Source organism: Gekko japonicus, unplaced genomic scaffold, assembly GCF_001447785.1.
Source record: "Gekko japonicus isolate JY-2015 unplaced genomic scaffold, Gekko_japonicus_V1.1 scaffold1330, whole genome shotgun sequence".
Lineage (NCBI taxonomy): Eukaryota > Metazoa > Chordata > Lepidosauria > Squamata > Gekkonidae > Gekko > Gekko japonicus.
Window position 1 is genome coordinate 265,584 of NW_015161437.1, and position 26,326 is coordinate 291,909.

The window sequence follows — 26,326 nt, forward strand, 5'->3', positions numbered from 1 at the left end:
AGTGTATAGTGTATGAATCAACAATGAGATCTAATGACTTGGTTTTTTAAGTACATATATAAAGTTTTCACGTATTCTTTCATATTGGGGGAAGGGAGGAAACAGAGGGCCATATGCTTCTGCTGTGGCATACCTTATGCTGCTTAGCCTTCTAGTATTAAATTCAAGGCAGTTGCCCTCACTGTCAAAACCAGCAGGCTTGACGAAAATGAATGTTGGCAAACGTATTAAGTCCACTCAGAATTTTGTGCTGCTGACAAAAATAAGCTTCAGAGATTAGCACTTTAAAAAAATAATAATGAAAAATAACTGGATGTTATGTAACATGTGTAATCCTACTAAAATATTCAACACATTTAATAATATTTCTTGTACAGGAGGGAGAAATGTATTATAAAGGAATTTCATCAATTCCCAGGATTTAGAAGTCTGGTGGATTTTAAAATAGGACCTTGGTATTTTAATAATGTTAATCAAGCTGAGCTGTACGCAATAGTAGCTCCGTTGATTGAAAGCCTAAATTAAAAGCCATTATGTTTCTTGAAAATTAAACACAGTTTAATCTCTCCTTTGTTGGAAGAAACAAATTATATGGGAGCAGCCTAGGACATTTTGCTGCCCCAAGCAGTTCCATGGCACAAGCTGACTGATCTCAAAGAGGATGCCAGGGCCAAACTCTTCTGATCTGCTGCAGCAATTCTAATAAATGCTGCTGCTACTCCAATCAATCGCATGGCTTGCTTCTTGGCTTTCAGGCCAGCCCTGGTGCAATAATATATGAAAAGCAAGCTGTAGCTTCCCAGGATCCCAATCATGCACCGCAGCACATAATCAAGGCCAAGGTCTGCAGAAAAGCTTTGTGCGTGTATAAGGGCACCATGTGCACAAATGGTGCTTCCTTTCTAACTATTATGTTGTTATTCTTCCCTTCCTCCAAGGAGCTTAAAGGTGCACGCGTGGTTTTCCCTTCCCCCGTTTTATCCTTACAACAACTCTTTGAGAGAGATTAGATTTAGAATTGGTGATGGGCTCAAGGTCACCCAAGGAACTTCGTGGCCAGTGGTTGGGGATTTCGGTATCCCCAGTTCTGTTCTAACACTGTAAACACATATCTATATACAACCCTCTAAGTAGCAAAATGCTGTTCACTTAACTCTTGTAGAGGGAGCGCTGCTTTCCCGAAAACTTGGAAGCCCTAGCCATTTACACGATGCTCTTAATTCTGCTAGCATGGTGTAGTGTTTAAGAGTGGCAGACTCTAAGATGGAGAATGGAGTTTGAAAATCCTACTTCACATGAAGCCTTGGGCTAGTCACAATTCTCTCAGAATTCTCTAAGCTTCACCTACCTCACAGGGTGACTGTTGTGGGAAGGCGTTTGTAAGCCGCTTTGAGACTCCATAGGGCAGAGAAAAGCAGGGTATAAAAAGCAGCTCTTCTTAAAATGATATTGCTGCTTTTCCTCACTGGGACATCCCCCATACTGTGAACAAGAAAGCCATCTTATGTATTTAAAAATTTATATCCCACACTCTTCAGTATCTAGCCAAGCTGTTCTTATCAGAAACCCTGATGTAACACTTCAAGGCCTGCACCTTAAATGTAAGTGGAAGTTCCCCTAGGACTCCTTAACATTTGAGCATATTGTGTCTGACCCAAAACGTATTTCTGTCAGAGGAACTCCCCCTGAAGTAAGTGCAAAAGAGTGGGCTGACATCACAGCCACCAGTCTTAAATAGTTTGAACTACTGTCCCTTGTGGCTCCAATCTTCAGACGAATTAGTTTGGTTTTCTTCCCGTATGGTTCACCTCAATTTTCAATCCTTCCTATTCGTATCATTCTATCCCATTTCCCCCTCTCTCAAACACACAGGTCCTGACCCAAAGGCCACTGAAATCAGCTGATAGAAGCCGTTTGTCTTTACTCAGTTTTGGATTGGACCACTCTAATGACCTTTGGGTCTGAAACAACAAACCTGCTCCCTAATCATTGTAGGAATCCGTTTACATACAGCGGGTTTTGCACTAACTGCCCCCCTTGGACCTGTCTACCCCATGAACCTTATTTCTCTTTCTGTGCCCCTTCCTGACCTCTCCACTCATCTGTCATTACTTTCCTCTTTCTTCTTCCAGTACTTTGCCACTCTTGGTACATACATCTCCTCTAGCCAGGTTCTGATTATCCAGAACTACCTTCTGAAATCTCATTAATTCTTTTGGAGTCTTGTAAGAACTTACATTCTTTTTTCCATTTCAAGTATTTTTCAGTTTCTCTTTCTATATACAACCAAGTGAACCAAGTAGTACAGAATATAATGCTATCTTTCCTCCACCCGGTTCTTAAATGATTGGAGCATATGAATGAACAGTCATAATTAAACCACAGATAGGTCTAGACTATACAGATGACACAAGATAATGATTCAGTATAATTAGGATTCAAGGGACCATTAAATGTCTATTGAATTTTGTGCCTGCACGTCACTACATTGTACTGAAACCTTTTACAGAAAAGTTTCCATTATTATATATTGCTATTTAAACGATAATTATGGGAAAGCCTGGATTCCATAGTAACATATGCCTATGCCTATGCTATAAATAGCATTTCATTTCATAGTCTCTGTTATGCCAGAGGAAGCTTTTATGAGCTTTCAAACAACACATAAATATAAAATAAATCCCGATAACTACAAATTAATTGGATCCAAATAGCCATGCCCTCTCAATCCTCTTTAATGAGACGTATTTACCGAATGCTCCCTGTGTTCCAAATGATGCTATTTTCATAGAATTGAGCCTGTGAGACTCTTAACATCTATATTTCTGATTCTGTGCTTTGTGACAAGGGTTAATGACTTTACTTCTGTTGTGCCCTCTTAATCTGCTTCTGTTGTGCCCCTCAACTGCAATTTAACATTTTTCCTGCTTCCCCATTTCCCCCATACAAACTGGAGACTGAAGCTAAGGTTTGAAATAGTTTTGCAAACTAAGATTATAAGGTATCCTAGTTTTCCATTAAGCATGGTTTGTGTAATGCAATACCACGGTCAACATCAGGAGAGGAAGTCTTGCACCAGAAGAGGGTGGAGAAAGTGGGAAGTGCTGCCAAGTTGCAGCCAATTTTTGGTAAACCCACAGGATTTTCAAGGTAGGAGACATTCAGAGGTGGTTTGCTAGTGCCTCCTTCTGTGTAACAACCCTGCACTTCCTCGATGGTTTCCCATCCACATACTAACCAGGGTCAACCTTGCTTAGCTTCTGAGATCTGATGAGATCAGGCTAGGGTTGCCAGGTCTGATTGTTGCACCAGCAGAGGGATGGGGGGGGCATTCCAGGAGTGAGTAGGGGTGTTGCGTGACATGCATAGTGTTCCCTCTAAGCTGTGGAGTCTTGTGAGCAAAAATTCTACTTTGTGAGCTGTTGGCATTAAAGTTGTGAGCAAATGATTTGGCTACTGCATAAATTAGCTTGCTCTGGAGCCCTTCCTCCCTGAGCTAAGACAAAAATCTGTGAGCTGGAGGCTAAAATTCTGTGAGCTAGCTCACACTAACTCAGCTTAGAGGGAACACTGATACATCACCTGGAAGTAATGTAGGCATGCTGGTGACGTTGGGGGCGACGCTCTGATTTTTGAGAAAAACTATGGTCAAATTGCCTTCAAAACATAGAGTTTTGCCCCAAACCCAGAGCATCATGTACACCCCACATCACCAACATGCCTATGTCACTTTGGGTGATGCCAGTGTGTCACGCACATCATCGCTTTTTTTGGGGGGGGGGATTTCCGCCAGCCAGCTGGCCACTAGCAGACAGGAGCCCACAAAAGCTTAGTTCAGTGCTTAGTTCTAAGCTCAGTGCTTAGTTCTTGTGGCCCTTTCTTACACGCCATGGGAAATGTTGATCGCCACTCTGGGGTCAGGAAGAAATTTTTCTCCAGACCAGTTTTGCTGGAGATCCTGTAGAGGTTTTGTCATCTTCTGGGTGTGGGTCACTGGGGGTGTGGGGGGGGTAGCTAAATTGTGAATTTCCTGCCTTGTGCAGTAGGTTGGACTAGATAACCCTGGAGGTCCCTATGGGGGATCCCCCACCCCCACCTGGGGAATGGTAGCCATAAATCAGGCTAACCTGATAATCCAGATCAGGGCAGTGGAAAAAGTGGGAAGTGTAAATTTTGATGTCCACATCAGCAAGTCAAGGGTATAAATCAGCTTTTTTTTAACTGCAGCACACAAAGCCACAGCCAGGCATCCTCCTTGCAATCAGGCCTAAGCTAACCCCACCTTCCTCAGGAGCATGCCTAGTCTGACTGCTCAAAAAAAATATATATCTGCCACTGAGACATTAGGTGGCAGCGAACAGGAACATATATTGCAGGAGGGAGCATGCAACCTGATGGGCATCTGTACCAGATCCTAGAAGCAAACCAAAGTAGCTCGTACAATAGGATACGTATCACACAGAAAGGAATGGATACAGAAAGGAAAGAGGAGAACAGAGGAAGAGGCAGAAATTTCCACAGCTAGTGCTTAAGGGCATAGTAATCAAGTGTAGAGGAAACAATTTCTACACCACGCAAACCAGCCCCTTGAGTCTCCAAATGGCCTAAATGTAATCAATGGGTGAGAACAGGCACAGCGAATTACAGCAATCTGTGGGGTGCTACTGTGAGCAAGCCAAGGTCTTCGAAGTGTATCTCATGGCCATTTCCACCCTTTTCCAAAAACTGGAAAGCACTAGTGGTCCTGTACAGAAACTCTGAAGGAACAATGAGTGAAACACACCAACACTGAGAGAACAAACACTGGCCATTTTCTGTAGCCTTCTATTACATTACATACAAGGGAGAAACATTTCGGGGCGGGGGGAGAGGGGTTTGCATTCCTCCTTTTGTGGGGCCTCCTGCATTGTCAGAGTCTGGATTATTTAGGAGGAATGCATTGCTCTTTGGTGTCTGCTGTGCTCATCTTAAAGTGCTTAGTACCTGGCAACTGTAACTTTTATCAAAGCAAGGATGGGTGGGGGGAGGAGAGGAAGAAAGAAGACTCAAACTTCCTGAGTGGAAATTCCCTAAAATGCCACCATTACCTTTCATCTTGACTCAAAAAGAGAGCTTGGTTGTAATCGAGCCAGCTGTTGTTAAATTTAAACTCAAGCACATGCAGCTCCTTCCTCCTGTTTTTTTACTTGTGTTTATAAAAGATCAGTGTGTGAGCAGTCCTTGTTGGGCCAGGATTTAGAATTATGGGAAATATTTTCAGGATTAAGATGAGAAATGTCCATTTTTTTTTTAATTTGTCTGCTTGAGTTCTAGTCCACCTTTATGTAAACACAATCAAGGCAGTTGAATAACAAAATGTAAACCAAAATTAAGAATAAGGTCAGATTCATAAGTAATTATACACTCAACAGCAAGATAAACCAAACTTTAGAAGCAGCATCAAAGTAAACCCATAGATCTAAAACTTTACTAGGTAAAAGTCCATAACAGGGGCACAATAGAAATTTCACCCATTTCCAATCCATGAACACAAAACCAACTTGAGCGCATGCCCCACTATTATGTATGGAGGCCAGAATGGTCTGGGAGAGCCCCATGGTGGTCATGAGGGAGGAGCCATGATGTGAGCTGCTCATATCAGGGCAATCTCAATAAGGACCATGAGGCTCACGGGCCTCAACACCAAAATCTGAGATTGCCTCTGTAGCTGCCAGTGGGCTAGGCAATATGCCCGGAGTATCCCTATTCTGTCCCATGTCCCCTGCATGAGGTACATATACTCAAAGTTGGGGCCCTGGCTGACAGAGCACCTGGTGATTCCCACAAAGGCCCAAAAGACTACAACAGGAGACCTGGAAGACAGCTGGGAGAGATCTCCTTGTCGTTCTCTCCTACCTTGAAGATAGCTTCAGAGGGTAGCCTTGTTGGTCTGCAGTAGAAGAGCTCAGTTCAAGTCCAGTGGCAGCTTAGAGACCAACAACATTTTTGGGATATAGGCTTTTGAGAGTCAAAGCTCCCTTTGTCAGTTACAAGAATTCTGCATGTATCTCATGAAGAGGGTGTTGACTGTTGAAAGCTTGCACCCTGAAAACCTTGTTGGTCTCTGAGGTGCTACGGGACTCAAATACAGCTGTCCTCCTCTACCTGTGATAAACACCAGGGCAGCCTCCTCATTATGAACCCACCTGGCATTTGGCGGCAGCACTTTTAGACTTGATGGTCGGCCAGCAGGATAATTGGTGGCCCTTTGAGTGAGAGTGGAATCAGCAGAAAGGACGGGCATACCTTGTTGATGCCTTTTTTTCCTTATCTGTTCAGGCCTTTTCCCGCCACGTCTCTCTCGGCCTGCCAGCACCTCAGGGGAGGTTCTCCTTTCCCCTCCCCCGTATCCGCTATGAGCAGGCACATAATAAACACACGCACACTAATGCAAAGTGATTGGCATATGGGACAAAAATAACCTTCCCTTAACTACCAAGCAGAAACAAATTTTAAAAAATTACCCACGGCTGCCCCTTACCCAGAATCCCATTCCCACCCACACAGATTTAAGACTGCAACTGTTTACACAGTAACAGGAAACTGCATTCATCAGGACATTCGTTATAAATAGCCACATTTCTAGGGATGATCATTCAAATTTTAGAAAGGTGGTTCCCTTCTTTCACAGATACTCACAATTAAGTACTGTTAGGGACAGAAATGCTTGTGTCCCTTGCAAATACGAAAAAGAAAAAAGCAAGTGTTGCTCAAGGTGGAATTTGAAAAACACTGTAGAAGATCCTCTGAAGACGCTTTACTGCGACATGCGTAGGGATCTATAAAGCTCTAATAAATACTTTCACCTTGCACCTGCTTTTTTTCTGCCTTCTGGTGCGGCCATTTGTTTCTCCAGCATGGTTTGGCACTCCAGCTTGGCCATCACTCCATGGATTGAGACAACGTTCTTAGTTTTTCTCAAGACCACATCAACAACCTTGCAAGCTTTTCTCAAGACCCCATCAACAACCTTGCAAGCACTGCAATAGCCAGATAAATTCTGTTGCAGTGATGCTTTATCCTAAATGATTTTATCTTTGCTGTTCCTTCCCTGAGGAGTTGGCCTGGCCTGTCAAGTCGTGGTTGAGATCTCTTTTGTGGATACCCCCACCCCCCAAAAAATGATGTGTGTGTGTGTGTATCCTTGACCAGGATCCTCATGCCCCCTTCAAACTATTTTGTAGCATATCCTAGCCAGCATATAAAAAGTAATCCTTTCCTAGGAACACCTTTCCAGAATTCTGTTTTACAGCTTTTGCTTCTAAAGTTTCATTTGCTCCCTTGAAGCAATACTGTAGTTTTTAAGACTCTGAGCAAATGGAGCAAATCAGAGTTGAAGTTTCTGTCTGGAAGAGTTGTCTTATTATTACTGCATGAAGGGTGGCAGAATCTAGTCCACAGTGAAATCTGACTTCTCCACCAAGTCACCCATGTAAATTTCAGATTGGAGCCTCGTTTAAACGCGTCTCATTAAAGACACTCGACTCCTCTGATGGATTGATTTGCAGGAAATGAAATGTGCAGCTTCTCAGAGACACTTTTAACTATCTGTTCCTTCCTCTCATTTAAGGCTGCCGTGTCAGCCACTTGAGAATGTGGTTCGGGGAAGGGACCTGGGTTACCTGTCACTCCGCTCAAAGCTCGCAGCGTGAAAAATCTCAGCTGGCTAAAAGTGAATGTATGATGATTAAGCAGCATTTTGTGTTCGTGTGTCCTGCAGATTTTTGAAGGCAATACCAACTACGACACACCCGAGCTTCGTGTTTTTGAGCCTGTAACCACCAGGTTTATTCGCGTCTACCCTGAAAGAGCCACCCATGGCGGACTAGGACTGAGGATGGAACTGCTGGGCTGTGAAATTGAAGGTAATAGCACATCCTAAGATTGATCAGTTGCATTAATTGTTTTCCTACACATACACACTAGCTGCTTATGCTGCTGTTGAGTAAGAAACATTTGGTCTCTCTATTCTCCATTAGCTTTTAATGTTGTAGTAATGCATTTTACAACTGTAATTATAATTTTAGGGATGAAAATCAAATCCCTGCCTGTAGGCCAATAAGCTTCAATGCTGGAGGTTAGAAAAGGTTGTGGGAGGGGGGATATTAATCCAAAACAGTTTTTGTTTTGTTTACAATCTGATAAACATTGGACCAAATGGGAATTTGGGACTTAGATTAATTAACAGGTCATTTTAATGGGATTTCTTCTGTACTGATCGGCACTACATCTATAGTCTACATGTCCAAAAACTGTTGTCTGGACCAGGGCCTTTTATTCTACTGGGCAGCAGTATTGACAATCTTATTATACAAACAGATTACAGAAATCTGGAATTTTTGGACCCTCTCCGGCACAGCTACAGTGAAGCACAAAGAAGAAAGAATTAAGGAATAGTGGCCACAGCTGGGGGGCTGGAGTCATGATGGGGAAGATATTGGGAGGGTACAATACCGATTAAAAGTTACTGTGAGGGAGCTGCAACGAAGAGGTCAAAGGTGCCATGCTTAACAGTGCACAAAAACCTGTTGCCAGGCCTGGGTTTGGATCAGGTGCAGACAGTTCTTCTCATGTTCCTATCATCTCCCGTTGTTGAAGGTGAAACCCATGTTTCCAAATATGGATCTTAAAATCATGTTCTTTCCGCAGACCTGATTTCAATGCGATCCTTTTAGCCTTTGCAGACTTTGGGTAGGAATAAGCGACACATCTTTTTTTTTCTTCATGCTAAGAAAAGAAATTAATGGATACAGAGAGAAGCTATTACTGAATCCCCTGTTCATTCCCCACCCTTCAGTTGGAACATCACATTAATGGGAGGGCAAAGGGCAGGAAATGAGAAGATGATGCCTAAAAAGGAAAGTTTCCTATGTGCAAGGAAGAAGTTTTGCTTCTGTGCTGTAACAAATGGAACTGCTAGCAAATCACAAAGCATGCTTTAGCTGAGCCTTTCAAGGTTTTTTTGTTTCAGTGCCTACCTCAATCCCCACCACACCTGACAGCAATCTTGTGGACGAGTGCGATGACGACCAAGCAAACTGCCACAGTGGAACAGGTGATGACTTCCAGTTGACAGGTGCCGAGACCATATTCATTCCATCGCAAGACCATTTTTGTTATCATTCCCCGGTTTTAATGCTTGCCTTGCGAGAGCAAAGTTACAATATATGCATGTAACTAGTGCTGTGACCACATGGTTGGACCCCCATGGATAGAACCTCATTACCATTTTGATGCATGCAAAAATAGGATTCTCAACCCTGATAAGAATTATTAGTATATTTTTATTTGCCCTTTGACCCCCTTCATTAATTGCAATGTTTGCCTGTTATCAAAGCCTCAATGCGTGTGCCTTCTTGAGATGCTAAAGGAAGTGAGATTGTGCACAAATTTAATAAACTAAGTCTACCACTCTTAATTAAAATAATAAATATTATTAAATATTATTACTGTTATTAAAATAACAACAGCACTTTCAAGTATATTACATTTTTACATTCACACATTATCTTTTAAAGTCCAAACAACCCTGTATTGTACGTTAGTATTATTATCCTCAAGGGCCATGGTGGCTCAGAGGTTAAGACACTGACCTGCAGTCCAAAAGGTCTGTAGTTCGGCAGTTGGAAATTTGAGTGCTGCGTGACAGAGTGAGCTCCCATCTCTGGCCCCAGCTTTTGCCAACCTAAGAGTTCGAAAGCAAGAAATTGCAAGTACATAAATAGGTACCGCTTTGGTGGGAAGGTAACAGTGTTCCATGCACCTCAGCATTTAGTCATGCCGGCCACATGACCACAGAAACGTCTTCGGACAGCACTGGCTCTTTGGCTTGGAAATGGAGATGAGCACCACCCCCTAGAGTCAGATTCAACTATCCCCATATTTCATCCTCTGTGCAGTAACATGACGGACCAAAAATAGTTTAAGAAAGCCCCAGACAGGTCTGCCTTGACCATCTCAGTCCACTAATTAAAACTGGCCTCTTCTGATCAATCAAATAAAACCTTAGCTAATTAATCTAGCAGTTAAACTGATTAAAGCTCGCAAGCATAAGGAAATGTTTTCACTGCTGAGTGTTTTGAGTTTAGGACGCAGTTGATAAGAACATAAGAGGTGCCCTGTTAAACCAGTGATCCATCTAGTCCAGCATCCCGGTTTCTCATAGTGGCCAACCAGCTACCCTGAGGGGGCAGAGATGGATCAGCAAACACAGATAATTTTTTTCCAGCACTCTTTTGGTACAGATATAGGTTAATCGCTTCCCATTTGAACTGTCCTTTTCTATACAGGAACTGGACTCAGTAAGCAAATGACTTCTAAGAAGCCTCTTGGCCCAAGTCCAAAGTGCTTGCAGCCTGGGATAGATTATCCTACCTTAAAATTTACATTTATCAATGAAAGCCACTAGGGACCGGTGAGGGGAAAGCTTCTGCCCTATTTCACTATGTGCCAATTTTGCCTAAACTAAAACTCGCCTGCAGCCAATCTTCCCCTCTCAGTTTAGAGACGCAACAAGTACTGCTGAGCGTCAGCAAGGAAGGAGAAGCTGCAGAAAGCAGTCCTTCTCTCCTGGGCTCACTTTTATGAAGACCAGAGTCTTTCTGTTTCTTTTATATGCCATAATTAGGCTGGCGTGTGTTGGTGTTTTGGAACGCTCTTATCCCATAAGGCTCCACGTCTGCTCTGTTGAAGAGGGCCTCTCTATTGTACAGAGCTAGATACCTCACATATAAGTGGCCTCATTTTCATCCTGCTACGAGTTATGGCATGATCACTCCCTCATGTGCTGGAGGGCTAAATGTTTATTGTTTCCTATACAGCTTACAGAGCTATGTTTCCAACACAGCTAAAATCTGGCAATATATACCCAAAGGACTTTAGATAACCTTAGCAGGGTACCAAAGTGATGTTCAGGGGCTTGATGTGGGTTTAATTTTTTCCCCTTCAGTAAGAAATGGAGTAGCTAGTGGGTGAAAAGACTTGCAGAAGCAAATGCAAGTTTGTATTCCTTCTAAATGTTCAATGTCCACCCTCTAAAAAAATCCACAGCAAAATCAGTGCACATCAAGACAGCACCACACTGCAATGATGCCTGCTTTTCAAATTACAGTTTATCAAGCTTGCCTTTTCTTCTTATGGAAGCAGTAAGTCAAAAGTAACAAAATACTATTCAGCTGCAAAAATGGTAAAAAGCTCAGCAAGCTCCTGAGTCTGGGAAACCTTTGTCACCATGGAAGCACAAACTTTGCTTCAGTGCCACGAGTGGGAAATTACAGCCTCTTTTTTGAAAAGGTTGAGCAGGGGGACTCTGGTTACAAGCTTTAAAATGGAAGGGAGGCCAAGCATGCTGTAACCATTGGCACCACCTGTAGACTGCAAAACTTAATACCCACCTCTTCAATCCATATCCAAATCTGCCCTTTTGATAAGAATGAGAAGGGGGAAGCAATGGGTACAAGAAGGGGGGGAGCATTAAGCTGGTTTCCAAATTTCCTGTTCATCATTCTACTTCATGGTGTAACTCTGGTTTCCATGATTCTCCTTTCCTTCCAACCAACTCAATTCCCTACTTGGTACTGACCTCTTTTTTCAGTACAGGCTCTGCTCACTGACACCTCAGAGCCAAACAACATGTTATGATTTTCTGTGGGTTGCATCTGGGTTCACTGGCCTGACCTGCAGTGTGTCAATCACACATCAGCTGTGAGTTTCTGAGTGAGAACTCAATTTTCAAGTGGGTGGGAGCCCAACCCATATCAGGATTGTGGTGCATGCAGCGAAGGAGCTTCTTCCTCCTCCAAGCCATACCTGAAGTGGTAAGGGGTGCAATATACCCATTTGAAGGGCTTTATGTGTAGCCCATCAGTACCTCTGCAGTTCCCCCCTCCAGTGGAGAAACAGTACCTTCTGGTGCTGTGTCAGGTCAGGCAAATGGCTTGGGGGAAAGGCAGAAACCCCTTAAGAAGGTAAGTAAGCATGCTGGATCAGAACAATGGTCCAACTAGTCCAGCATACTATTTAACACAGTGGCCAACAAATTGCCCTGGAAGACCAAACAAACATGATCCCAATCCCAATCAAGCTACTGCATACTTGGAAACTGAGATCTGAGGAGGGAAGTTGCAGCTGATGTCTGACTAGGGTTACCAAGTAAATTTTACTCACCGGTGGGGGAGCCTCAGCGGGCTCCGGGAGCCGTCCGTTGTTGTTCGTGTGCGCGACGTCGATCATGTTGAGGCCGTGGCTCCGATCATCGGAGGGAAAACCATAGAGTTTTCCCTTCGACGATTGGGGCCACATCCCCAACTTGATCGACGTGGTTGCGTCACCTCTGGCGACGCAGCCATGCTGCGCTTTGGCGGGCGGAGTTCCCCCCGGGGCCGGATTCCGTGGCGGCGGAAGTCGAGCCTCCAAAGCGGGGGGTTACCCGCCACCCGCCCCCACTTGGCAGCCCTACGTCTGACTGAATGACAGAAAGTCAGGTTGGGAACCCAGATCCAACCCATGGAAACCTGTATCAGAGAGTACATGTATAGAGTGGACTTTGAGGGGGGAAAGAGATATGTCTCTTCTATAACCCTTCCCAAACTCCGCAACAAAAAGAAACACACAAATATAAGTGCGTCAGCTTTCAGTGATACTCCCTCCTCCATTCCAATAGTCACCAACTTCTAAAAGTATGGCGTAACCAAAGAATGGTGGAAGCAAAGTGTGATTTTGAATTTCATGGAAGAGAAGTCATGATCTAACCTCATTTCACAGCTAAGTGGTAATTTTGCCTACATGAGCAGGCAGCTCACAAGAATGCTTCATTACATAGTCAGCCACTGGAGTGTCGTTACAGCAAATGGCCTAAAGCCAGTCTGTAACCTTATAGATAAGGAGCTGCGGTGGCTCAAGTGGTTAAGATGCTGAACTGCAGATTGTGGAAGGTCAGTAGTTCAGCAGTTCAAGACCCGGGTGCCGCAAGACAGGGTGAGCTCCTGTCTCTAGTTCCAGCTCCTGCCAACCTAGCAGTTCGAAAGCAAGAAATTGCAAGTAGATAAATAGGTACCACTTCGGTGGGAAGGTAACAGCGTTCCGTGCGCCTTGGTGTTTAGTCATGCCGGCCACATGACCACGGAAACGTCTTCGGACAGCGCTGGCTCTTCGGCTTTGAAACGGAGATGAGCACCGCAACCCTAGAGTCGGATTCGACTGGCTTTCGAGCAAGGGAACCTTTACCTTTACCTTTAACCTTATAGATAGGAGGGAGCTCTGGTTCCAGATTAGGGTTTTTCCTGGAAGTGATGTCACGCTGTCACCTACAGTGATTTCCCCCCCTCCCACTGGCCACTGAAGTGCCAAAGGGCAACAACTACTGGGGGGCAGAAGATGTGCTGCTACTCCAAATGCACTTTCCAGACTGTATGGCCTCTGTATTTAGAGAGTGGCAAGGCCCTTCTTGTTCATAACCTCCAGACCTATCTGACCTTTCTAAACACAGCATTTGCTGTAATTATTATTTGTGCAAAGATAACAACTTAGAAAGCCACTTAAATTTCAAAACTCACCACATGAGACACTAGAACGAAGTCTGAGACCAGTGGCACCTTTAACACCAACAAAGTTTAATTCTGGGTATAAGCTTTCATGTGCATCCATTAAATTAAATTAAACTCTGGCCCCGGTCACACGCGAGGAAATGGGCCAATTTTGTCCTATTGCTTCAGACCAAATTTTGCTCTATTGCTACCCACCTGAATCTATCCAGATGAGACACTGTGATAGAATATACTTATTTCACTAATATACTATATTTTAGCATAAGCAGGCAAGAGGCTTTTTAAAAAATACTAAGTTCACTATCTTTACACATATTACCTGTGAAGGACAGAACTGGACAAACAAAGGGCGTTTCCAGGTTATTTTAGTTCTTTAACTGGGAAGTTGGGATGCTGCGTCTTCAACAATATAGCTCTGTTCCTTGAACTCAGCCTTAAAAGCTGAATTATCCCAGTGCACCAAAATAAACATACAGAATTGCAACCACACCTTATGCTAGTTGCTTCCTTTACCAGCAAAAATGAAGTCTGCCTGTTAACAAAAACATACCTTTAAAATGCATGTACGTTTTGTCCTGTCTGCATCTTGAACGTCTCGCCCACACCTGCTATGCATATTCTATTACATCACCCTTCCCGAGGCCTGAAAGTAATATGGTTTGGGCAGTCACCTTCATTAAACCTCATCACAATCATACTCACTCGACCACTTCAAATGCTTCCCTGCAGGGACGGGAGGAAAGCTTGGTTGGCACTCATCAGCCACTTACGCTTGATACCCGAGGCCTTCTTTTCTTTTTCTTAATTGCCTTTATCTGTATAGTCAGAAGAAGAAAAAAGAAGTCTGTTAGATGAATAAAGTTTTTCTCTGAAAAGCTACAGTGGGATTGCCAAATAGATGAAGACGTTCTAGTGACAACCAATGCTCCCTCTAAGCTGTGGAGTCTTGTGAGCAAAAATTCTACTTTGTGAGCTACTGGGATTAAAGTTGTGAGCAAGCGATTTGACTACTGCATAAATTAGTTTGTTCTGGCGCCATCCTTCCTGAGCTAAGACAAAAATATGTGAGCCAGAGGCTAAAAAACTGTGAGCTAGCTCACACTAACTCGGCTTAGAGGGAACAGTGGTGACAACTCAGCTCTTCAGCTCTCCAGTCCCTTATTTTGGGACAAAGCCAAATTTGAGAGTAGGCCTGCTGCTTCATATGTGAGAAAGCCTGGTGGTCTCTTTGACCCATAAGGAACCATTTGCTATGATCCACAGTGACTATTCTCCTAATCCACTACTTATGGAATTTCCACCTTGCAAATCCCTGGGTTGTACCTGTGCCAGTTTCTTGCCTTCTGCTCTGACCAGTTAGAAGAGTGGTACACATTTATCAGCCTTCAAAGACTTTCTTTGCACCTTATGAGCTTCCCTGACATTAACTCTGATCATTAAGTACTCTTTTTACAACCCCTGCCTTGATTACAATTCAAACTAGGCCCAAACTCACCCAAGGCTTTCAAACCTCTGTGGTGGTGTTAATTTTGTTTTTCAACTCAAAGAGGCTGAAAACATTTGTTTTAGTACAGATGTTTAGTACAATTCTTGGGCAAAGTCTTGCTACGAGACCTTTAGAAACTACTCCTTGTTCACAATTTTTTGTAAGGAAATTGAATTTCAAAGTTTGGTTAAACATTAGCAGCCATAAAATGCTCTCTAATTTTTTAAAAACGTTATATGTAAGATAGCAATGGTGATTTTAAAAAAATGTCAAATATTATCCTTCTTAGAATAAAGAGAACCACATCAACAGTGAAGAATAGGGAGTAATTTTTTATGCCCACATCCATGTGTCTCTACACCCAAGCAAATAACTTTTTCTTATGCACCCATCTTTGCTGCTCCACGTGACATACCATATGCAATTCCCTTTCTAGGCAGTACCACAGCAGTGATAACAGAAAAGCCGACAGCAATTGACATTACAGTACAGCCAGGTATGTTTTGGGGGTTTTTTTTAATTAAAAAAATGTTTCTGGTTAAAATACAGTACATTGCACAATCACATCTTGTGCCAAAGAAAAATATAATAAATTGCAGCACTTTCTGGCTTTCTGTTCCTCCAAAGTCTCTGAAGTATAAAGTAGCATCTGGTCTCCAAGCTCAGTACAGTAAATATTTTACTCCTTTCATCCACATGTATATGCAGAATGGAGCTGGCTTCCCGTCGACAGCAGTGGATGCCAAACAGTGACAATACCACCAAAAAATTCAACCAGCTGAATTGCACTTTCTGGAGCAAAAAAACAAAGCTCATCTGTGATCCAATATGTGAATACAAATGGCAGGGGAAAATGGATGTAAGAAGCCGTGGGGACTTTTTTTGCCATCAAGTCACAGCTGACTTATGGTAACCCCACAAGGTTTTCAAAGGAAGAGATTTCAGAAGCGGTTTATGGCCCTGGTATTGCTTGCTAGCCTCCCATCCAAATACTAACCAGGGCTGACCCTGCTTAGCTTCTGAGTACTGACTAGCCTGGGCTATCCAGCTGAGAGCAATGGAGACTACTAGCCGTACTGACTAGCTGGATAGCCCAGGCTAGTCAGTACAAACGGGAAGGTTGGTTCGTGAACCGACCTGGTTCGTATCAGTTCGTGAACCATTTAAAGTTTAAACCTTTGCTTTCTGCTCCCCACTGCTTTTTTGCAGGGAGCAGAAAGCAGGGGTTTAAATGGCTGAGTGGTGGGGAGCTGTTTTTGTAAAGAGTTTAAACCCTTGCTTTTTGCTCATCACAAACCACCATGAACAGCATCGAAACCTGTGAAGGTTCGTGACAGTTCTTCAGTTCATAAACATTGCTTCGCGAACCAAGAACCGCCCAAAATTCATTGCAAACTTTAGTTTGTCGGCTGGTTCATACCCATCCCTAGAGACTACCACCCCATTTATATTTTTCCTTATGCTTGCAGGGCTTGCTACTCTTTCCACCACAGATTTGGCAGTTTTACAATATTGTGAGAAGGAATTTTGGGGAAGATGGTTGTGCAAAGTGCTGCCCTAAAGGCGGGCACTGGGGAGCATCAGCTGTTTGCGTCAGCTGTTCTTCTTGCCTCAGTCAATGCAATAGCAAATAACTGTTGGAAAACTTATTGATCTGTAGCATCACAATATTTCATAATCTGAAGTCAGGTCGCATTTAATAATAAATGAATGTTTCTACATAAGAAAGCAAGAAAATAAAGTAAGCAGGCACGAATGAAAATAAGATTTCCTCAAAGCCCTTTGTATGATCATCGAGTTTAAATGCTTTGTGTTAATAATAACTGTAGGGAGGGTGAAAAGGTCAGTCTTCAGCTACTCCCATTTCCTTTATTAAACCACAATCAGGCACAGCCACCAAAGTAATTTATTAACAGGGTGTGCATGTGTATCAGTGTTTCCGCTACGACACAACACTACAGAGGTTCTGCTACAAGCAGAAAATTAAATCCACTACTAAGGATAATGCATCCTTAAGGGCAAGAGTGTTGTTGGGCTAATTAGCCTTCCCTAAAAAGCACATTTCAAAGTTGTGGTTCCTACCCCCTGAGTTTCCGTGTCGTAAAGGTGAACCCTTTCTCCTGTCTCAAAACATTTTCTTCCTCTAAGATTGTTCAGTCAGCATATACTATTGTGAGTAACATCCTGCCATCTTATATGTATTGAGACACACAGAATTTTCAGATTGCTTTCACAGCACCAGAGTTTAAGAAGAGTTCTTCAGGGTGCAGTCTACCCCAGTATCATTAGTACCATTTCAGAACAGTGGTCTGGATTCAGTGGAAGACTTTTCACCAATTCCCCCCCCCCCATGTTTTTCTTAAGAGTCCCCTGACCATCAGGAGCAGGTTTTCGGAAGGCATTTGGGCTGCAGAGGGAGAGGGAAATAAGGAAGCCATGCTGTATGAATGGAAATTCCTTTTGCCCACAGAAATTATCCGAGCCAGTATATGGGCATTCTGGAGTGTGTAACAGACTATTGTGTCACTAGAGCATTTTCTGATTTGAAGTCCTTTGTCACATTTTCTAGAACTGAAATCTCATGCTTCTTAACCAACCACTATAAGTCCATCCCTCTAACCACTACTAACCACTAGAACACGCTGGCATTCAAACTCTGCATACCAAGAAGCTCTGCTCACAAACCTCACTTGTCATAATGATTTGCATGTTGCTAGTAAATATATACAAATGTGGGATTTTTATGGTATTTATGTGCAGACGTTTTAACTAGTGCATTCCCTTTATGAACCTAGAATTTGCAGGCTTAGAATACATGTCACAGATAGTATATCTCACAGCAAAAAAAAAGAGTCCTTTATCTATAGTATAGTAAATATAACAAACAGATAAATCATCCCTTAGTGCCACAGTATGTAGAGGCAGGGGGGAAATGGGAAATCTGTGTTGAAAAATGTGAGGGCAAGAGATACAGCATAAAGCCCATCCTGCTCGCATCAGCTGAATGGCATCCAATATGGGAAGATTTGCGTATGCTCAGCTTTGTGGGTTAGGCTGTAGCTAAATTCCTGGCATGCCTCCCCCCCCCCCATTCATGCAAGAATTGCAAACCAAGCACACGTCATGAGCAAGCTCCTAAATGTAATCTTCCTCTCTAGTGACCGAGCAAAGCATATAGCCATGAGATCAGCACATTATACTTGCCAGTGAACTAGAATCACATCCTACACAATGGACAAGTCCAAAACTTGGAAGTTTGGGCAAGCGTCTCCATTTTTTATAGAAGGAAATTAAATTATTCCAGGAACATGCATTTACAGAAATTGAACCCAACACTGAAATGTACCCAAATCAAGCAATGTTCTCCGCACTAGCACAGGCACCTAAAAGGAAATAATCGCAGTGGCATGGAGAAAATTAGCCGGCCTTTGCAGAGTGAGGTGCTGCCAACTGGTGACAGCTACTACATGGACTGATTTGAACTGGCTTCCATGTAAGGGCTGTCATGTATGAGTCAGCCTTTCGTCAAGAGGTTCTAGTAAGTAAAAGCCCACAATAAAATGAATTGTTGCTTCGAGTGCCCCACTTTGGATTTCCTTCCTTCAATGATTCTATCTGCTTTTCTGTTTGCCTCCTTGATAATGGCCATAGCTCAATGCCAGAGCACATGGTTTGCAAAAGTTACCAAAGACTCAGTCCACGAAATCACCAGTTGAAAGATCTCAGGCCACAGGTATTGGGAAAGACGTTTGTCTTTCTGGCAGTGTAGATAATACTGACCTGGGTGGACTGTCATCCTGACTCAGTAGAAGGCAGGTTCATAATTCCTGCATCTCTCCCAAATAGGAGTATATACCATGGCCCTCGTTGCAATTGGCGGAGCTGTCAAAATGCGTCAGAACCCCATGGGCCAAGACAAATGGTATCCCAAGGAATTTGCCCAACTCCTGGTTCATGTAGATTATGAACAATTCCAGCTGTGAGCAAGTTGTGGCCACGAAGTGCAGCTGCTGGCTGCTCTCACAGGCCAGATTGGTTTTAATGACGTAATTCCACATATCTCCATGTTTGAAAGAATATTGGGGAGATTTTGCTACACATCATTCACCAACTCTAATTCAGACAGCTTATTAGGCAGCCAGAACTCCTACATCTGAATGATTTTCTTTAGACTTCTGACGGACCAAAAATCTTATAATTGCTTTCCCAAACAAAGGAGAATCAGGCACATAAAGAAACTTCTAGTTCCACTGAACCAAACCAGGTAGGCTTGCCAATGCCGGGATGGGAAATTCCAGGATACCTGGGGGTGCAGCTTGAAGGGGATGGGGTTCAGATAGGGGAGGGACCTCTGTGCGGTATAATGCTACAGAGTCCGCCCTCCAAAGCAGCCATCTTCTCCATAGGAACTGATCTCTGTATTCTGGAGATCAGTTGTAATTCTGGGAGATCTCCAGACCCCACCTGGAAGTTGGCAACTTTAAAAGTGGCAGCTCTCCCACTTACTCCTCCTCAAATATCAGCACAAAATGTCTAGCAAAGACAGAGGAAATGGCTCTGGGGTTTCTTTACGGAGGGCTGTGGGTTTGTTTTTGATAGCTGAATGCTGCTGAAATTGCCCCATGGAGATAAAATATTCTTTTTTAAAAATTTAAACATTTCTGTGCTGCCTTTCCATACAAATTGGGTCCCCAAGGAAGTGAACATCAAAACATTTCAACATTAAAGCATCAAGACATTAAAGCAGCATTTAAAATATAAGTTCGGATAAAATATTTAAACAATTCAATAAAACATATAAGCTCACAAACAGACGTAAACAAACTAGGAAGGAGGGCTAATAAGACCGAGGGAACACCAAAGGAAACAAGTCACCCATTGGCCAAAAACAACAGCAGAGGGAGACAGTTGAATATCCCTGGGGAAGGAGTCCCAAAGTTTCAGCACAACAACGAAGGCGGCAACACACCCAAGCTTACAGGAACCGGAACGGGCATTCACCAGCAACAAATCTGCTTTTAAAGAACCTAACTGGATATTTTAAATATCTAATACCTGGATATTTTAAATATCTACTATGAAAACCAAAGAAGCAATGTTAAATTATTAATGATTAACTTACAGAGGATTTTTCCCCTCAGAGAAAAATGCCGTCGTCATTTGTAAAATTAGGTCAAAAGTGCAGCAGGTTAATAGAAATAGCTAAACACTGGCTGGAAGTTGGCAAACCCTCCCGTTCAGAATAGCTAATTTTGAGAGCTGGCGTGGTGTAGTGGTTAAAGTTACAGCCTTCTAAATCCTTTGCAATCAGTGGGCTTAGAAGGCTGTCATTCTGTTTAGGATTGCACTGTAAAATATAGCTAAGATGGACACATGTACAGAATTAGTCTATTTGAGATATAATAGGGAACAACAGGAAAAATGTCAATTGCATGGTTTCCTTTTAGTAATTTTATTAGCATTTAATAAACTATGAATATCAATATAGACCCATTTTGCTTCTTCAAATGTGCTATGGATCATAGTCCTGATTTTTTAAAATTAATCCAACCATTGAAGAAAAAAAATCAGTAAAGAATCACTGTGGATAGTCACCTGAATTCCTCCAAACAATACAGAGGCTTCTTCAAATGTGCTATGCATCAAATGTGCTATGGATCATAGTCCTGATTTTTTAAAATTAATCCAACCATTGAAGAAAAAAAAATTCAGTAAAGAATCACTGTGGATAGTCACCAGAATTCCTCCAAACAATACAGTGTGATCACTGGTCTTTCATCTCAGTGTTGTTACTAACAACAAACTACCAAGAGATTGGAAACTTCCCCAATTTCCATAAGGCCTTCTGTGTGGCACACCTGCTTATAGCACAGAAGGATCATGATATTAGCCAGTCCACCTGCAGTTCTCTGTAGGGGTGTGCCAAAAAAAACCCCACAACAGTATTTTTCAGATTTGGGTATATCGAACCCCAAAAATATCAGTATTTCCTGACATTCCCAAATCTGAATACTGGTATGGTATTTGGAGTCGGTAAATATTCAGGATTGCTGAATTTTTCAGCTTCACTATACCCAATGGGGACCATTATAGTCAGCTATCCTGATACCTGTGCTTCGCTATGGTATTTAAGTTCTGTAAATTCAGTTACAACACTGATGATGTGAAGTTTGAAATGTAATATTTGTTGTAGAAATTCTAATGAAAAAAACAATAATGTAAAAAATGAAGTGAGATATACGTACTGGTTTTTTTCCTCTATTGAAGGACCTCTCTCTAGACCACATTGATGGTTGTGCTCTCAGGTGCTAGGATCACCAAGCTGCTTGGTGAGCTCACTCTGGAGCAGGCCACATAGAACTGTCCATGTGAGAAGCAGTCGTCTGTTAAGTCAGTTCCTGCCACCTTCAGTGTCTGGCCTTGGGACTTGTTGATGGTCATAGCAAAGCAGATCTTGAGGGGGAACTGCAGCCTCTTGAACTCGAAGGGGTTTTCTGATGGTATGAGTGGTATACATGGTATGAACACCGACTCTCCCCGAGCACTGCCAGTGAGCAGTGTGGCAGTCTAATGCAAATTGCAGCGTTTGGATGAGTTGAGGTTCTACAGCAGCATTAAAGTACCCTGGCCTGCTCAAACACCTGACAAACACCCGCCTGTCTGGTGTAAGAGGGAGGATTGTGTTTAAAGGCACTGGGGTGGATGGGCCAGCAGCAGCGCTAAGGCAATCCTGCTGAGCAAGCCTCCCCGATGGCCTTAAGGTATCCACGCCCCTTCCAACCCTTGAAAGGCAGTTATCTGTCAGGTGTAGAAGGGGTAGATGTCTGAAGGCATCAGGGAGGCTGGCCCAGCAACATTGCTGCACCTCACAGGTGGTTAGGGTTGCCAAACCGGGGTCCCCCATTTTGGGGGAAGCCCCACCCCCAATACCCACAGCCACCCATCTCTCTCCCTTTAAGGGTGTGCAACCCGTGTTTCATCCCAAGCACGAACTCCGCAAGCTTGCAGGGAAAAGCCAGCTTCGTTCTTAAAAGGGAAACACAGCTTCTCTTAAAGGGGAAACGCTGGCTGTCGGCTACTTTAAGTGCAGGGAACTGCTGTTTCTGGAGATCCGGCACACGGCCGGGGGCAGGGGGGCAGCAGACGTCCCCAACGTGACATCATCACGTTGGGGATGCCCCACGCCTTCCAGGAACTCCCCCAAAGTCCCCCGCTGGGGGTGGAAGATGGACTTGGCAACTCTACAGGTGGTTGGCCATTCCCGATTTCCTCAGCTGTCATTAGCTCTATGCAGTCTCCTTTAACTGGGTTTTTTTACTGAGCTCTGCAGCTGACCAATCGGGGGGGGGTGCAAGGAGGCAGTGGCCTAGCAGCCACATAGGAAGCAATGGGGAAGCACATTTTACCCCGTTTGACCACCTTAGGGGTCAAATTTCTTTAAAAATCCCTTCTTAGTGAGCATCTACATCATCGTAGGATTTTGTGTTTCCCTGAATTTTGTGTTTCCAGGTCCAGGGGTTTGGCCTGGGTGTTGATTTTACGGTGAGGGGACTTTCTTTTATACATGTAGATGGTCCCCATAGGGTAGAATGGAGAATTGATCCAGGGGTATCTAGGGCTCTGTGGGGGCTGCTTTTTGAGGTAGAGGCACCGAGTCACTGCTTGGAGAAGGTGTTTAAAGGGATTGCCTTCCCCTTAAACACCTTCTGGGTAAACTCGCCACTTCAGAGTTCACTCGTGGCATGGCTTGCAAAAGGCATTTAAAGAGAACACGGTCCCTTTACATTCCTTGGAGAGCCAGTTTGGTGTAGTGGTTAAGTGCGCGGACTTTAATCTGGGAGAACCGGGTTTGATTCCCCACTCCTCCACTTGCACCTGCTGATGTGACCTTGGGTCAGTCACAAGCTCTGGCACAGCTGTCCTTGAAAAAGAGCCGTTTCTGTCCGAGCTCTCTCAGCCCCACCCACCTCACAGGGTGTCTGTTGTGGGGAGGGGAAGGGAAAGGAGTTTGTAAGCCACTCTGAGACTCCCTTGGGTAGTGAAGGGCGGGGTATAAATCCAATCTCTTCTTCTTCTTCTTCTTCTTCTTTTTCAAGTCGCGCTGCGAATGAACTCCAAAGTGGTGAGTTTACCCGGAAGGTGTTTAAAGGGAAGGCAGTCCCTTTAAACACCAGCTATCTGGTGGCCATGAAAAATCCAGAAAATATTTTGGGCTGGGGCCAATAGCTTTAGACAATACCAAGCTTTAGACAATACCAAGCTATATATTTGGTTGAAAATATATCCAGAAAATACCGATAAGGTATTTTTTGGGTATTTTTTTGTTCAGTGTTGTCTGAATGCACAGCCCTAATTCTCAAATAAATATTTAACCTTACCTTGCAACATTTAATTTTTATTGCAAAATCAGACTCTCTCTCTGTATGTGTCTTCCTTGTCTCATTCTCACTCTTTCTTTATCCTTCTCTTAAAAAAAACACTTTAAAAATGGTGTGATGCAGTCTTCCAGCTGTGAGTCACAGGAATGATGTTGGGATGGGATTGCTGAAAAGGGGATTGAAATGCTGAGCTATCATTCTTTCTAGTTGAGGCCGAAGCACAATAAATCTTGACAGCAGGACAATACTTCAAACATTAGTTACTCAGAGCTGCAGCTGAGATTCATGGAAGCTTCTTTTCTTTTTTTAAAAACTAGGGCTAAGTTAAAAGGTTGACTGATGTCTTAGGGCTTTGACCTGATTAGTCCTATCTTGTTTGAACGTGGAGGGCTGTTAATTTGAGAGTGGTCCATGGTGAAGATGGGGCTTTCCCCAAAAAAATGTTCTTAACAACAAGGAAGCGTTTTGACATATTTTGAAAGTGCTTGAGAAGATCTGAAATGCGAAAAATTCTGCTCATTCCACTGATAAAATCCCCCCCCCTAAATTATCAAGTTCTATTGAAGATAATAAATTGTTAGATATAAAACATATGAGCAGAGTTCAACAGAAGCTGTGAACAAGGTATGACCTTATCCTGGTCAAAATGTGCCACACAATACAAGCCCTTCCATGCAAGGAGCTTCTTTTGAAGCTTCTTTTGTATTTGATTAGATGTAAGCCACGCTAGTCTCACTTTTCTTTCCAAACGTAGTGATTTCAGTGCTGCCATCTTGTGGGCCAATTGCACAGCATGCGAAAACTTGGTTTGTCATTAAGCAGCCACGATACAGTAAACGTTTTACAAAAAGAAAAAATAAGCAAACATCCAAATGAACTTATCTCATATTGGCTAAGAGTCACAAGGAGGAGGGATAGATACTTTATTCATTTCACATGGATATTCTACTTAATTGTTTTGCACTGTGGATTACAGTTGCATAGACAGACCAGTACCTTGCCAGCTCCAGGTTGGGAAATACCTGGATATTTGGGGGGTGAACCCTGAGGAGGGTGGATTTGGGGAGGGGAGATACTTCAATGGGATGTACTGCCATAAAGTCCACTTTCCAAAGTGGCCATTTTCTCCAGGTGAGCTGGAGTTGTGATCCCAGAAGATCACCAGCCACCACCTGGAGGTTGGCAACCCTACATCCAGCTGTACTTGAGAGCATGTAGATAAGAATGCTCATCAAAATGCATCCGACTGAAAATAATGCAGTGCAGAGATTTTTTTGTGTTTTAGAAAGTGTATTCCCTGACATTAATATAATGCAAAAAACATTCCAACAGTAAAAATCACGTTTTTTGCACCTTTAAGAAAGCATAAAAATGCATTAAAACTAATAGAGAAAACTCCTAACATTGGCAAGCTTAAAAAATGTGTACAAACAGATTGAGAGAGGAAACCATCAAATTACCTATGGAACAAAATAGTCTTTACCAACTTTTGGAAAGTCAAGAGCAGGGTGAACTTCCTGGGGCAAGATGTTCTGCTATGGAGGGAGGTCATCTGTCCCCATGCTGTGCCAGTGCTTCTTTGCTTGTGTTCTGAAAAGTACTGAGACTTACTAGTGATTTCAGCTCTCATACTTTATTTCAGCTCAGAACAAGACGAGAGTACCCAGCTCGCAGGCTGGTTTATATGTGCACAAACCCCGCTCCCCAAACACACCCACACACCAGTGATTGGCTATTTACAGTGGCCGAGAGTTCCATAGGCTCTCGGCCAAGAGCCTAGCCTGCCGATAGGTGCCGGCTAGGATCCGCTTGTCCCATTGTTACTGAGAGCGAAGCTCGGTCGCTTCGCCTGACCGCGTGGCGAAATGGCCGCGCACGCGGTCTGATATGGATACATTACATGTTCAATAAAAGCTGTGGCCAATTTTCATTCCATAAATCTGTGTCTGGGTCTTCCTTTTGCATGCCTGCTCCATTAGGACCTTGGGCACGCAACTGATATACCCATGTAAGCTACTGCTGGACACGCCTCACCATTCCTGGATTGGGTTACAAAAATACATATTATTACAACATGGGAATAAATGTTGTGGAATGCTCATAAAGCATGCTTGAAACATAGAACATAAATCCATCCAGATTTGTTACCTGTTTGGCAACTGCCAATTATACATAGGATCTGAAGCACGTAAAGAAGCACGTATATTAGAGCCTCTACTTGGCACTCAGAGCAGCCAGGCTGAGATGACAGAAGGGATTGCAGAAGTGCGTAATCTCTTAATGCTTTCCCCAAAGACACTGTCCCTTAAACCCCCATTAAGGCCTGCATGGTTTACTTTGTCCAACAATGGATCAAATGATGACTGGCACTCGCAGGACCACCAACTGCATTAGCCCTACCAAAACAAAAAAATAAAATAAAATGAGATTTCAGATCCAGTTTTATAATGAGAAAACCATGGAAGATGTCAGGAGTCTTTAGGAGACACTTGGAGTTGGCACAACCTGCCAGGGCCGGCCCCAGCTTATTTTGCACCCTAGGCGAGGATCCCTTCTGGGGCCCCCCCCCCCCGTGCCCACCATTTCCCAAAAATAAATGCATTTTTGGAAGAATGAAAAACACAAATAATCAAGAAACTCTCAGAGTACGGGGCTGGGTGCAGTTTGGCACCCCTAAGGGCCGGCCCGCTCTAGGCGATCGCCTAGTTCGCCTAGTGAGTGAGCCGGCCCTGCAACCTGCTACCTAGCATTGGTTTCTGCCTTTTAAAAAATACAGAGTGGTATGTGGAATTGCCATTGCGCTTGACCTGAGAGCAGCTTGGATGGATATATAACAGGAACAGAACTATCACTGTCATTTTGGTTCATTCAGGGAAAGA

General features: G+C 43.4%; 1 protein-coding gene across 1 annotated transcript in view; it reads left to right on the forward strand.

The window, feature by feature from the left end:
- The window catches only part of NRP1 (neuropilin 1), a 184,759-nt gene that overhangs the window by 145,171 nt on the left and 13,262 nt on the right, over nt 1-26,326 (forward strand). Inside the window, exons 11-13 of the mRNA XM_015428988.1 lie at nt 7,760-7,904; nt 9,011-9,094; nt 15,506-15,565. Of these exons, the coding sequence (XP_015284474.1) occupies nt 7,760-7,904; nt 9,011-9,094; nt 15,506-15,565 (289 nt within the window). The remainder of the gene's footprint in view (nt 1-7,759; nt 7,905-9,010; nt 9,095-15,505; nt 15,566-26,326) is intronic.